The 15,558-nt window shown below is 41.5% G+C and overlaps 2 protein-coding genes across 2 annotated transcripts in view; both read left to right on the top strand.

Moving 5' to 3' along the window:
- LOC310634265 (aquaporin-5-like) overlaps positions 1–15,558 on the top strand; it is a 381,927-nt gene that overhangs the window by 251,104 nt on the left and 115,265 nt on the right. The window lies entirely within an intron of this gene.
- Positions 1–15,558, top strand: part of GALNT6 (polypeptide N-acetylgalactosaminyltransferase 6) — a 75,234-nt gene that overhangs the window by 26,589 nt on the left and 33,087 nt on the right. The window contains exon 3 of the mRNA XM_083352480.1: positions 9,285–9,457. Coding sequence (XP_083208606.1) covers positions 9,285–9,457 — 173 coding nt within the window. The remainder of the gene's footprint in view (positions 1–9,284; positions 9,458–15,558) is intronic.

The raw sequence follows: 15,558 nt of genomic DNA, 5'->3' as shown, positions 1-15,558 counted from the left end.
TCGGGAGAATGCATGTTTCTCGGGCTGTATTTTAGATCAAATCATGACTACATTACCAAAAAAGGCATTTATGTGCTTATTTATTTGCAGGGGGTTCTAGCTCATAGGTCAGGTTAGAAACACTTAACACAACATCAACAACTTCTGATAGTTGGGAAGGACTGGACAGGATAAAAATGCAACATCTGCTCTAAAACTCTAACTGTCTGTGCAGTGTAACACAGTAATAATATGAAATATCTGGACTTGCAGATCAAAGTTAGCTTATGTAAAACAAATCTGTTATGTAAATTGTGATTGAAGCCCTTGGAGCGATATCTATAGAACTTCCTCAATATCTAGAAATACTTAATTTATCAGACAGGAATACTCTAATTTTACACACACACAAAACAAAATCACCCTGCTTGGAACTTCAACACTAGCTTAATAATTCTTAGGTCTTTGTTTAGGATTTGAATTGTCAGATTTCCACCAATCTTACATTGAATTTAACTATAGATTACCCAGATATAACGCAAATAGTCCTTTACTTATGCCCATAATGCAGCCTACACATTATGTAAACCATAATGGTTGTTAAGTAGATCAGCACATGAGTGACCTAATCTTACATCCTATTTCTGCGGCAATCATTAAATGAACCCATTGTTTGCTATGGGGTATTTTTGCCAAAACCTGGAAATGAACGCCAGTTGTCTGCAAAAAATACAGCAAATCACAGTCGTGCAAATAGCCATGAATGCAGACTTATTGCTAAGTGCCTGAAATGCAGTCATGTGATTGGGCTGAGGGAGGCAATAGAAGTTCTGAACTGGGTCCCAAGTACCTTTTCAGGAGTCCACTGTAACTTTGATTGGTGGCTAAATGCCAAGTCATAAATCGAGGACTACCTGAAATAATTTTAATAATAATAACATTGCTCTCATACTCTACCACCCCTGAGCCAGTACAAATACTCAATTCTTAACAGACTTCTCAAATGCTGAAAGGAGCTCAGTGACTATGGAGCAAAGCCGTTTAAGGAAGCTCCTCTTTAAAGAGTTGTATCCGTGCCGCTGCTAGTCATTGCTCGTCTTCTCCATTTGCAAAGTAAGAGGATTTGTAACTTTCGTGCACATGATGCCCTACAGTAGAATTAGACTTCTCAGCAGCTCCACAGTGGTTGGGAAAGCTGTAGCATGGAATACAATTGGAATTTGATTTTGCTGTATCGTCAGCTTGAATACTGGCAACACATCTGCATGCATTGCATACAGGCAGAAATGTGTGTGTGTGTTTTTCAACACCTTCCATATTAATACTGAAATATTAGATATTTCAGTATTATTTAGTAGAATATTAAATATTCTAATGTAGCATTGTACACTGTAGTACCGTGGTGGCGAACCTACGGCACGCATGCCACAGGTGGCACACAGAGCCCTCTATGTGGGCACACACGCCGTCACCCCAGTCCTGGGCCTTCAGCTGGGTTTTTTAAAACCTTTTCGCTTTAGGCCTCCGTCGCTGTGTGCAAAAAAAACCCCAAGGTTCTATCAATTTCAACTACTTGCAGGAAAAAAAAAGATCTCACAACGTTGGAATTGATTGATTGAACTTTTTAGTCCCACCCAGTCTGCTGTTACCACTGCAGCCACGCCCACCCAGTGGGCCAGGCCCACCCAATGGGCCAGGCCCACCCAATGGGCCATGCCCACCCGGCACCCAATGATACATAAGTGGGTTTTGGGTTGTATTTTGGGCACTTGGTCTCTAAAAGGTTCACCGTCACTGCTGTAGTACCTTTAAGCTTATTTGATTCTGTGCCCTGTCTCAGATATCAGTACTGAATGCCTCCTTCCTTGCTCTTTCTTTCTTTCTAGGAAAAATCCTGTTGCTGCATTGAGAGTCTTGCTAGGGAACTATGCAGTCGAGTTATCAACACCTACATATGGCTGGAATGATTGTCTGTGTAGATTTACATATACTTTTTTTTTTATTAAAAGCACTCTTGGTTAGCTGTCAAGGAAACTAAGATTCCTTAGAACAGAGGTCCCCAACCTTTTGGGCACCAGGGACCGGTTACATGAAGAGAGGTTTTTCCGTGGACCGGAGGGGGTGTGGTTTTGTGTGCTGCCTGCATCCCACGGATGGGGCTTTGCTTGTTTGTGCGGCCCAGTTGCATAATATATATGATTAATGACATCCAATTTGTCAGTACAGGTAGTCCTCAACTTACAAAAGTTCATTTAGTAACCGTTCAAAGTTACAGTGTCACTGGACAAAGTGACTCATGGCTGTTTTTCACACTTACGACCATTGTAGCACCCCCGTAGTCACGTGATCAAAATTCAGATGCTTGGCAACTGACTTGTACTTAATGACGGTTGCCGTGTCCCAGGGTCACGTGATCCCCTTTCGCGACCTTCTGACACGCAAAGTCAAGGGGGAAAGCCAAGATTCACTTAACCGTGTAACTAACTTTAATGGCAGTGGTTTGCTTAACAATTGTGACCAGAAAGGTCATAAAATGGGGCAAAACACTCTTAACAAATGTCTCACTTAGCAACAGAAATTCAGGGCTCAGTTGTGGTAAGAGAGAAGCACAGGATATAAGGGCCAGGTTAGAGCCTAAGACGTTCTGACTTCAGTTCTGTAATCAGCACACTTGATAATGTTGGGCTTATTGTTCTCATACATGGCTGTTGGAGGGTATCTGGGAATGTAATCATAATATGTTATAGTTGAGAAGTTAAACTTCGCATATGAGGTACGATTACTACAATATTTAGGTCATGTCAGGATTTTTAATTGACACTAGCCTATCATAGGGACGCAGTGGCTCAGTGGGTTAGGACGCTGAGCTTGTTGATCAGAAGGTCGGCAGTTTGGCGGGTCGAATCCCAAGTGCCACGTAGCAGAGTGAGCGCCTGTTACTCGTCCCAGCTTCTGCCAACCTAGCAGTTCGAAAGCACATAAAATTGCAAGTAGAAAAACAGGGACCACCACGGTGGGAAGGTAACAGCGTTCCGTGCGCCTTTGGCGTCTAGTCAGGCCAGCCACATGACCACAGCGACGTCCTCAGACAAACACTGGCTCTTTGGCTTTGAAACGGAGATGAGCACCGGCTCCTAGAGTTGGAAACGACTAGCACGCATGTGCGGGGGAACCTTTACCTTTAGCCTATCATGCTTACTTTTATCTGTGGAAGATTATACACTGGTGAAGTTTAACATTATCTCCTTTTCCACGTCATAATGACAGGACCAAATTAGACCTGAACCAGAACGCTTCTGATAGGTATATTTTCTCAATCTACTTGAGGTTCTCCTCATTGTCTCATAGATTTATCCGGCTTAGAAACCCATGGACCTTTAAATTACTAAACATCCTTATAGTTGAAGCAAGAAAATTTCAAAAAAATTCTAGGGTTGCAAAAACAGAGATTTCAGGGAATCGGAGGCAACATGCTTGATATATCAGTTGCTAGGAAGCAACAACGAAAAAAGTTAGCGTTTTCCTGGCCATATATGTAAGCTTCTAGAATGCATTTGTTTGGCCACTCTATGAACACCAAATACTAGATCAGTTTAACCAATCACAACCAATTTAACAGGTCACTTCTTATGGATTCTCTTCCCTTGCCATTAATTTGCATTTCTCTTCTTCTTTGTCAACTGTGACTGTATGTGCATAACCTTACAAAAAAAAAACAACCTTGGCATAATGCCATATGTGCATTAATAGATAAATTGCATGCCTTAGCCATAAAGGTATGTCATATCCAGCCTTGTTAACAGAAGGACTCCATGAATTAGGCTAAAAGGTAAAGGTAGGTTCCCCCGCACATGCGTGCTAGTCGTTTCTAACTCTAGGGGCCGGTGCTCATCTCCGTTTCAAAGCCGAAGAGCCTGCGCTTGTCCGAGGACGTCTCCGTGGTCATGTGGCCGGCATGACTGGACGCCAAAGGCGCACGGAACGCTGTTACCTTCCCATCGTAGTGGTCCCTATTTTTCTACTTGCATTTTTACGTGCTTTCGAACTGCTAGGTTGGCAGAAGCTGGGACGAGTAACAAGCGCTCACTCTGTTACACGGCACTTGGGATTCGACCCGCCAAACTGCCGACCTTCTGATCAACAAGCTCAGCGTCCTAACCCACTGAGCCACCGCGTCCCTTTTTTTAATTAGGCTACTAAACTGTTAATTGTCTTTTGGATCCTGCTTGGTTAAATTGCTTTTGTACTGTCTTGAGCCGTAATAAATTTATCTATCTATCTAGGATTACTCCCAGACATTTAGTGTTTAAAGTATTGAACTTTAGTGCCCCTGAAAAACCTGCCTTTAGGATTCAGACCTTCTCCTTCAAAGTGTTTAGAAACCAATGGCTGTGAAAGAGTGTCCATTTACCAAAACTGCCAGAGTGCTAAAAACTCAGAATTCCTTAGCTTCTTTGTTTGCGAGTGTAAAAAAGAAAGTAGCCCAAGAGCCTCCGATTCTGGCTATATCCATACATTAGTGGGCAGTGACAAGTGGGCTGGAAGGGAGGGGAAGAGGAGAAAAGATCACAAAGATGAACTCTGGTTTCCTTTCATCTCTGATTTAAAAAGAAAAAAAGAAAAGAAAAAAAAGCCCAGGGTTCAGTTCTACTTTTTTTAATTTTCCGACGCTTACCCCCTCCTGCCGCCCTTCGCTCCCTTACCTTGTAGCGCCACCGTCGCCCCATTTACAGAGCAGTGAACATGGACAATTGTGGCCTTTTTTTTCAATACATCAATAAGAAAAGGGGTTGCTCAAGTTCAAAAACTTCCTTGATTATGTACATCTGTCTCCCGCCCTTGGTTTTGGTCCATTTCCTCTCTGGCTCTTGAGAAGCTCCGCTGCCTCCATAATTTTTCACTTTGCTCGCCCACCCGGTGGAACAGGCAGGGCTTACAGTACAGCAGGAGGGCGAGGAAGGAGGCAAACGTGGCGCTTGCCTCCCCTTCCCCTGTGGTCTGCTGCCAGGGGCTTTTTTTTTAGGCCGCTGCTGCAGCTTTTCATAAGGGGGATAAGTCAGTCAAAAGGAGCCAACAAAAGGCAGCTTGAATAAGGGCTTAAAAAACGAGGCCAGGCTGGCGGACACTCTTCTCTCTTCAACTTACCTCCTACCCTTCTGACAGCTGATTATTTCTGCCTAGCAGGTGTAGATATCACAATAGAAGAATGCTGTGTTTGAGGCAAGAGGGCGAGGAATGTTATTCAGTCAACCCAAAAAAAAAAAGCATAAACCAATTTCAATTAAAGGGATGTAAAGCCCTCCCAGAAACCAAACCATAAATCGGGGAAATTGGCTCAGATGGAGGGAGCCTGTGAATGAAACTTTTTTTTATTTATTGTTGAGGGCTTTGGAGAGGGAGGGGAAGGCCTGATCTGCCATGTGGAACATTTCCCTCCCCCCCACCTGCCCCCCTTTTTTTGATGCGCCCTAGAGGTATGCAGCGTGTAAGCATCCCTCCCTCTCCCTGCTGAAAGATTCAGAGGATGGGATGGGTAGTGGAATCGAGAGAGATTTTCTATAAAGCGGGAGCCTCTTTTTAACAAAATGATTTGACTTCTCGGACTCTTGGCTGAGCGCAGGGATCATCTCATATAGACCTAGAACATACCACATAGGTAGTAAAAAAGAAAAAAAAGCTTATTCCTTCAAGTTAATGGGACGTTGCGGTTGGTTCACAGTCAGGTCCTCTTCTGCAACAGGATGAATAATCTAATCATGAGAAAAGCAAGAAATGTGGGTCTGTGCACTGCTGCCGCAAAAATATTTTAAAGGGTTCCCTAGGTGTGTGTGTGTGTGTGTGTGTGTGTGTGTGTGTGTTGGGGGAGATACTTTTGACTCCTGGAGCTCAAAAAAAATGAAGGGGTGCCACTTTCTCACGGGGTGTTGTTTCATCTTGAAAATATGTGCAACGTGAGCCTTCTGTATTTCTGTAGATCACACATTTATGGCCTTATACAGGTGCTCCTCAACTTAACAACCAAAGTTACAACGGCACTGGAAAAAAATGGTTTCTTTGTTTTACTGCTTTTCACGCTTAACGACTGTTGCAGCATCCCCCGTGGTCATGGGATCAAAATTCAGATGCTGGCCCACTGGCGCGTATTTATTACGACGGTTGCAGTGTCCAGGGATCACGTGATTCCCTTCTGCGACCTTCTGGCCAACAAAGTCAATGGGGAAGCCGGATTCACTTAACAACCGTTGTTACCAACTTAACATCTGCCGTGGTTCACTTTACAATTGTGGCAAGGAAAGGTCATGAAATGTGTCAAAACCTACTTAAAAACTGTCTCACTTTGCAACAGAAATTTTGGGCTCAACTGTGGCCATATGTACACGGTAAAATGGGCTTGTATACTGGTCACACATACCAAAGAACAGTTTCTCTGTTTTAAAGCAGAGCATCGCTTTGCAATCACAGTAAGTGCTCTTAAATTCTTTCGCATGTCTAGGTCCGTGTGGATTTTAAAGAAACAAAGCTCTGTGGTGTTTTCTTTTTTAAAATCTCAGCATCAACTCTCGCAGCAACCTGCCAAGCCTTAAAGGGACATTCTCCTCTGATTCCACAAGTTACAAAGCCCCACAGATTCTCTATCCCTGTTGTAACGATGTGTTTACATATTACCTGATACTGTATATAAAGTGGAGAGGGGTATGAAAAATGTTGACACTGAATTCAGTACTGTACCAAGTGGTGGCCAATGAATATGTTTTATCTTTCTGCACACAGCATGTAGCAATGCATGGTATGTGGAAAAATAAGTCAAGATTAATCCAATAAATAAATGAACCTATTAACGCAGGGATAAGCAACCATAGATTTCAGTGCTCCCCTTTTTTCTTCCAGCTTAGGACCCAAGATGTTCAGGGCAACTTAAAGCCCTCAAATCCATTTTTCCACAGCTCTTGGAAACCTTTAGTGGAGTAAACACTGAAGATCAGAGGTGCAGGTTGGAAAAGACGTAGAAATAGTGGCATAACCTAAGCTAAGAAAACATACAAGCCGGCCTGGCCTGAGGGGGGATTGGTGGGGTTTTTATTATTTTTATTGGGGTTTTTAGTATGTATTAACTGTATTTTTTAATTGGGCATGTATTTAATTACTTTTTATCTTTTGTAATTTCTGTGTTTTATTCTTGCCCTGTACACCGCCCTGAGTCCTTCGGGAGAAGGGCGGTATAGAAATATTAATAAATTAAATTAAATTAAATTAAACCAATAAACATAGATTAAACAACTATTATAAAAGAAAACTCCCATTATCATATAGATTTCAAATCCCAAATCACATTATCGTACAGATACCACTTTCTCTCCACTGTGCCACTCTCTCCCATCTTCTCCCATTCTCTCCACTTTGGCGCACAACTTCCCTCAAAGTGGGGGGGGGGAAGAACTATTGACAACACCTCCCAAATCCTTTGAAGATATTTGCCTCCAACATTACAACTTCACTCATCCTCAAAAATTGCCCAAGGCTTGTTGGAAATTTAAGGTAGCCAGCTTTTCTCATTATGGCTGTTATCAGGAGAGCACCCAGATTAACAAATAGTTCTTGGAATGAACTAGGATCTGACTTTGTTTCCACAAGTTGTGGAAACTTAGAATGCCCAGAACGGAGTTCCGGCACCTTTTTTGGATGGAACCTTATAGGGTAGGCAAGGCGGGTTGTATGACGTGTGAGTTCCGGCACCTTTTTTTTTCCTTACAAAACAGCCACAGACCATGGTTTAATTGTGCCAAGTTTTCTAGATGTTACAATGTACTGCAACTAGTCAAAGGACAGGAAGCAGAAGCTCCTGATTGTTTATCATGTGTGCAGCAGTGAATGATGGTTTCTTTTTGCATCTGAATGGCCAGCCTTGGCAAAGGATCATAAACTCTGGTGAATAAAAAGATCTTCATTGTATCTTTCTGTTTTACAGCTGAGCTTGCAAACAATGGCAGAAGGCAATGCTGTTAGTCCCTAAATCTTAAAAAAATAAATGATTCTCTCCCTCCCTCTCTCTCTCTCCCTCCCTCTCCTCCCCTCCCCTCGCCTTAATACTCTGCTTCCATTCACAAGCACATAGCAGGGAACCAATTGAGACCCTTCATTGTTGTGGCCTTTTTTCAGGGATGCAATTTGTGACCTCATCCTGTGACCTACAGGCACTTAAGGGCAAGGTAAAGGAGGGGTGAAGCCTCCTGGACTGGTAACCAAATGCAATAGAGCTCTTGTCCCTTTCAAAAATCAGGAAGAAGAGAGGATTTCAGCAGATCTTTACTCCTTTGCAGCACCAAAGCACTAAACTGCACCTGCTAAACTCGCCTTTGCAAATCTATTTACGGGCCACTCAGAACTAGCCTAGTCAAGTGACTCAAAGCCCTCAAGCACAAGAACTTATTTCAAAGGTTAACTTTGCCATAAATTTGCTAAGTTGCCTGGTTTGAACGCTGCCTCTCTCGGCCCCCCGTTTTCCACAATGTGAAACTCAAAAGTAGCACTAAAAACGTTGGTTGGGGTGACGTCTAAGTCGCCAGAGCTACTGGGTTGACTCTGAGAGAGTCCACATACAGTACCTTAATTAAAACAACTGAAGGTTTATAAAATAGTGACAAGCTTAGTGTCAGACATGGGTCTATAGGCAGGGGAAGAGGAAACGTGTGGCCAGGATCATTCCCACAACACTAAGCAGTATTTTAGTATTTAATCTGAATGTGTAGTTTTGGTGGTTTGTGGTATGGCAATGGGAGGTCTTCAGATCAAGAACTCACATGCTTTGACAGATTATAGATCTTATACCCAGTACTTTAGATGTATATCTTAGCTCAGATATGGCCATCTTAAGCTATATGGGCAGCCAAGCATAATAGCCAGGACAGAACCCCAGAGATTCCAAGCTAATTTGGAAAATTCTGGTGTTGGAAGGACATAATGTTTCAATTCCAGATACCAAGAACACGTAAGCAAATGTCTTATAAACAAGTTTGTCCTTGGGATGTAGCCATTTTCTCAGACCCCAAATTAAGGGATTACAGGGTCAAAAAAGGGAGTTTGTTGTTGTATATATCTGCATGTTAAAACTGAAATAATATCTACTTGCAAGAAGGGTTTTCTTAAATAACCCAAAAGTGCTAAAGAAAAAAACATAGGTATTAAACTAAACATTGTATAACTCTATAACTCTTGGATGCAGAGCCTATCTAACTGTTTGTTATATAATTAATGTAATACTCCTATCTAATTTTAATTTTATTTTGGACTTAATGTTCCTTTTGCAGGTGCATCGATCAAAAGTTCAAACGCTGCCCACCCCTTCCAACCACCAGTGTCATTATTGTCTTCCACAATGAAGCTTGGTCTACGTTGCTTCGCACTGTCTATAGTGTGCTGTACTCTTCTCCAGCTATATTGTTAAAGGAAATCATTCTTGTAGACGATGCCAGTACAGATGGCAAGTATAATCCCTTTGAAAGTGTGTGTGCGTGTGCGCTTGTGTGTATTGTTCCTGAAAGGCAATGAACTACCCCCTACATAAGAAATGCTTTAAGACTGTTAGATCATAAAATCCTATTTGGTTTAAGAACTGCATTACCTAGTACCCACATTTATATCTGGGGATAGGACAGCTAGCGATCTTTTCTCTGTTGGAGAGATCCAATCTAACTAGTTTAAAGTTAAGGACTATATAAAGCAGGGGACTTCAGACTTGGCCCTTTTATGACTTGTGGACTTCAACTCCCAGAATTCCTCAGCCAGGCACACTGGCTGAGGAATTCTGGGAATTGAAGTCCACAAGTCATAAAAGGGCCAAGTCTGAAAACCCCTGATATAAAGCCAAAGCAAGGAAAGTCCTAGAAATCTCCCATCTACAATGAGCACCTATGGGCATTTAATTCTTTTCGTCAATCTTGCCTCTGGTGCTAACAAAACATGAAGAGAAACAGATCCATTCTTTTGGAGTAATGAGTCAAAGTTCAGACCTAGGTCCGAAAATGTTGCCAGTCCCAAAACAAGCTGTTTATTCTGGAATACCTTGAATTAGTTTTCTCTTAAGGAATGGGCCAAAATTCCTACCCCGCAATGTGAAAAATTGATCACCAGTTAGCTTTCGGTTGCAGTTACTGAGCTAAAGTTAGTGCAGCCAGCAGCAGCCACTGAAATCTTAAGGAGGCAATTATATATATTTATTTTCATGCTGCCATGTCGCATGTTGTTTGGCTTTCTTTATACAATAAATTAAGCAAGCACCACACTTTGGTGTTACCCATTAACTCAGACTCTAGAACACATGTGAAGATAATATCCTACAGCAAAGATATACAAAAATTTAGAAAACCCCCAAACAGGCCAAATACCTTTTCACAGAACTGTATTTAGCCTCTGTCCAAACTACTCCGCCGGGCAAGTTTAGAAACCGCAAGCTGTATTTAGCAATCTAAATTGGTTATACTTCAGATTAAGATATAATGACATGGTTCAACATGATGGCTTGTATATTGTACCTCAGCTTGCTTTCCTGGCTCTCTGCTACTCAAGGTTTTCAAAGGGCCAGTAAAGATACTACAATTAAAGGTTTCTTGAGGTTTGTTTTTTTAAAAAAACACATATCAATGAGTTGCAAGTTTTAATACCAACTTGTTCATACTATCTCACAGGTTGACCCATTATTTCTGCTTTCATCTTAGATTTAAATCTTTTTCTTCTATTCCACTCTGCATCCATTCTTTGCTTTCTCTCTAAATCTCTTTAAATTGTCTCCAACCTTTCCCCTCCATATAGAACAGTACCGTTTTCCAAGAGGCAGGTAAGACTATCTTGGACATTCCTCCTGTGTATCTTTTCCTGTGTCCCTAGCTCCACATTTTTACAATGCAATGTTTTATACTATGGCAGCAGTTAGACAAATAACAACGCAATTAGTCAATATGAAATCTATTAATGGAAAAAACAATGGAGTGTATTTTTTTCCCGTCTAGTAAGATTAGTATTTTAACCACTTACAGAGCCAATCAAATGCTTACAGGTACTCCTCAACTTAGGAAGGTAGAAATTTTGGGCTCAGTGTAATACAAAAAAATATGATTTTCAAGGCTTGTTTAGAATCCTTATAGTTATGTATGTACCTCCAGCAATACAGGTAGTCCTCAACTTATGACCTCAATTGAGCCCAAAATTTCTGTTGCTAAGCAAGGCAGTTTTTAAGGGAGTTTTTTTCCCATTTTGCGACCGATCTTGTTGCATTTGTTAAGTTAGTAACACAGCTGATAAATGAATCTGGTTTCCCCACTGACTTTGATTGTCAGAAAATAGCAAAAGGTGATTCCCATGACCCCAGGGCACTGCAACCGTCACAAATACATGCCAGTTGCCAAGTGCCTGGATTTTGATCACCTGACCAGGGGAATGCTGCAACAATCGTAAATGTGAAAACAGTCATAAGTCACTTTTTTCTGTGCTGTTGTAACTTTGGTCATAAGTCAAGGACTACTTGTATTCGCCTCAAACGGTGAACAGAGGTGACTACAGAAAGTAGTGGGCACAATCTTGTTCAGGTTCTTTGGTTTCAGAGGTATTGCATCAGGGATCCAAGCATAGGTCCAAATGTGGAGGCTAGCCAGCATGTTTTTGAATAATCCATGCTTGCTTCCAAGAGGCTGTGCATCTTTTCCAGTATTCCACATCTGGACATGATGCGGTTGAGAAGACTGCTCGTGAGCAAACTGGTTATAAAGTTTCTTGCTTCTTTTATCAGATTAAGCAGATCTCGTTTCCAAAAATAACAAGCAGTTTGTTCAAAGCAGTGTGGTCTTTGAAGCCATGTATTTCCAAAAGTTTAATGTCCTCTTTGACTGCTTTGCTGTAGCTGCAACATTTAACTATGCAGCTATTTTAGAGATTTTGGCACCTGATACTGTGCCAACATACAACCCTGATACTGTATTATTTCTATGTCTTTCACTAAACCTGCCCTGCAGGAAAGGTGAGAAAGCTACTGCTTTATGTGAAAAGCATGCAGACATTTGGCTGGCAGCCTGCCCTTTAAAAGAGTTACTTTAAAATTGAAGAGTAAAATGCAAATAAATAAATAAATTGATTCTGAAGACAGATTAATTGCTAGAGTTGTCCTAAGGTACTTTGTTGCCAGAGGTAGAACAGCAAATGTTCTCTTCGTATAATTGTGTAACAATCAAGTTACTTGATACCTGAGCCAGAAAAGATCACAGATTATTCTCTTTGGGAGGCAAAAAAAAACCCCAACCAGAAAGAGAAATTGAATATCTAGCAATTTTTCACGATACGTCTTGAAGTAACTTTTCAATTTATCTAACAATAAGACCATTGCCACACAATTCTAAGGATTCTCTTCGGGCTTCCTATAGTGGATGAGATGTTTCAGCAGTCTCTCTTCACATACTGAGACTTATGCAGAACATGGAATAATAGGGTTAGAAGGGACCTGTGAGGTCTTCAACCTCTATTTGAGCAGGAGACTCTATACCATTCTGGACAAATGGTTGTCCAGTCTGTACTTGAAACCCTCCAGTGACGAAGCACCCACAACTTCTGGAGGCAATTCCTGTGATTAATTGGTCTCACTGTCAGGAAATTACTTTTTAGTTCTAGGTTGATTATCTCTTTGATGTTCTTCCATCTGTTACTTCTTACCCTGACCTCAGGTGCTTTGGAGAATAGGCCAACTCCTTCTCTGTGGCAGCCCCTCAAGTACCGGAAGACTGCTATCATATCATTACTAGTCTTTCTCTTCCTTAGACTAGACATACCCAATTACTGCACTCATTCATCGTATGTTTTAGCCTCCAGTCTCCTAATCGTCTTCGGTGCTCTTCTCTGCCTTCTTTCTACAGTCTCAACTTCTTTTTTGTATCATGGTGACCAGAACTGGATGCAGTGTTGTAAGTATGGTCTCGCCAATGCAGTGTAACGTAGTACTATCATTTCACATGATCTTGAAACTATCCCTCTGTTAATGCAGCCTAACACTGCACTGATATTTTTGCCAGCTTGTTTTGGTAGATTAGTTCTCCAGCTGAGTCTTGGGTTTGTGCACGTATACCGAGATTACGGTTCCCCATCGCCCTTCTCAAAATCAGGATTTGGGGAGGACGAGTAGCATTTGCTTTGAGCAGTAGAGTCAAGGATGCATAAATTATGACTTCCAGACATTTTGGAATGCCTGACACAGCATTCTTAGCAGGAAAGTACCTATTTGATTCAAAATCCCTACAGTTGTTGATACTTGTAGACAAAGGCCTTATGTTTGTCTCTGAATTTTGTAGTGTTGTAATATATAGATTAGGCTCAGTGGCTCAGTGGGTTAGGACGCTGAGCTTGTCGATCGGAAGGTCGGCAGTTTGGCGGGTCGAATCCCGAGTGCCGCATAACAGAGTGAGCGCCTGTTACTCGTCCCAGCTTCTGCCAACCTAGCAGTTCGAAAGCACATCAAAATGCAAGTAGAAAAATAGGGACCACTACGGTGGGAAGGTAACAGCGTTCCGTGTGCCTTTGGCGTCTAGTCATGCCGGCCACATGACCACGGAGACGTCCTCGGACAAGCGCTGGCTCTTCGGCTTTGAAACGGAGATGAGCACCGGCCCCTAGAGTCGGAAACGACTAGCACGCATGTGCGGGGGAACCTTTACCTTTTAATATATAGATGCCTAAATGGATTCTAAATTACCCTACAAGCATTAACTCACCCCATATGAATAATCAGTTGCCTATAATTTGCTTCCTTAGCTGGAAATTTTCCTAACAAAAGGCTGTGCCTGCTCTGAATTGCTTTGAACAAAGATCAAGGACCATTAACCCTTTCCTATTCCCATCTTGGGCTAACACCAGAACAGAAGGCAGCGTCAGTTGTTAGGAAAACAGCGCTTATTAGTTAAGTAAAAGAGAGTGGTTTGTTATCTGTTTTGTTGTCTATTATTTAGGAAGAATTCCAAGACCAGTTTTGACCTTTGCTCAGGAAAAGTTTAAAATCAATAAGACTTTAACTAGTTAGAGTTTTAATTAATATAAAGAACAAGTAAACTGCCAACACTAAGAATTCTTTTTAATATATATTTTAATACAAATAACTTACAGGTATTGGGCTATTTTGCTTAGGTTTTTGCTTGCTGTTGGGCTATGAAAACACATATGCACTCATACAGTTTTAGGTTTTAGGCTTCCTCACTTAAATATTATATTCTCCTGATAATAGATTTTTTATCCTGCCTTTCCTGGAAAGAATGAATGCTCTCAGCCACTGCCTTTATGCTCACAACAGTCCAGGTAAATTACACATGCAAGGCCTGTATTGCTGTCCCTTCCTCTCATTTGTTATCTTAAAGCCAGATTTATATTGAGTGATCTTCAAATGGAGGGCTTGTCAAGAACAGGACGTCACCATACTATTCATGAAGAATGAAACAAAAGTATTAGCCCTTTATCCTGCGCATAATCTGTCAATTTTAAAGAGAATGAACTTCGTAAAAACCTCCAGTCTTAATGTGGAGGAAACAATATTTGGTTGCCCTAGTTAATCTAGCAACAATTTTTATTGTTGCTGCTGTGGTAATCTATTATTTCTAGTATATCCAAAGACTTCAGAGTTGGTGGGAGAGAGTGTTTATTCATATACATGTGATTGCAAGAAGACAACTCCTCAACTTACTTTGACTGAATGTTGCTTCTATTTTATAGTTGTCGTTTTCCAATTCTATGTCTGTCATTTCCTGCCCTCTCCTTCTATACCGCTATTATACCCTTCAGATTCACAGCAGAGTTTTTCAGGTTGGCTGCAATTTACAAAGCTAACAATCTCTCCCCACAGAGACTTCAACTGCTTCCTGCCCACAGGTTGCACCTGGCCAGCAAAAGTCTGGTCAGAGTAATTCTAAATAAGGACTTAGCTTTGATGCTAAGAGATGCTCCTAACCTGGGGGTGAGTGGGTGGGGGTGGGGAATGAGAGAAACGGAGAAAGACCCCCTTTTTTGCTATCTGATCATAAATAGGGTTGTACAATTAATGCAAGCAATTGGATACGGGCAGGCAAGACATTCAGCATCTTTTTTTCCCCCACATCTGATCCCTCCAAATATGTCGGACTCCATAACTGGATGCACTCTGGGGGCACCTAGTGAAGGAAGGGAGCCTGTAATTCTTAGATATGAGCATAAGAAAGGACGTCATTGAGAAGTATTATCTTCTGTTTGAAGAATGGGTGGAATTGCCTTGTACACACTCCTGAAATTAGTGCTAAGCAACAGAGCTAAAGTACTTAGATAAACTTTTAGGCATCTGTACAAAATCACCTATTTTCCCACCCCACCCCACCCCTCTCTGATGAATACCTGCTTTCTTACTCAGTGCATTCTGCTTTTTTGATCAGTATACTTTCCCATGTCAACACTGCATGAAATGCTTAGACCCAGAACAGTCAGGGAGATAAATAATCACCCAGAATTGTTATTAGATTTGGAAGCCTCTAGTGCAATATGTTGTTCGAGGTTTAATTTTAATTCACTTTGAGTCCTTAAAAAAAATGC

This window comes from Vipera ursinii (genome assembly GCF_947247035.1).
Source record: "Vipera ursinii genome assembly, chromosome: 2".
NCBI classification, from domain to species: Eukaryota; Metazoa; Chordata; class Lepidosauria; order Squamata; family Viperidae; genus Vipera; species Vipera ursinii.
Note: the sequence above shows the minus strand (reverse complement) of the source record. Positions and strands in the feature narration are given on the sequence as shown.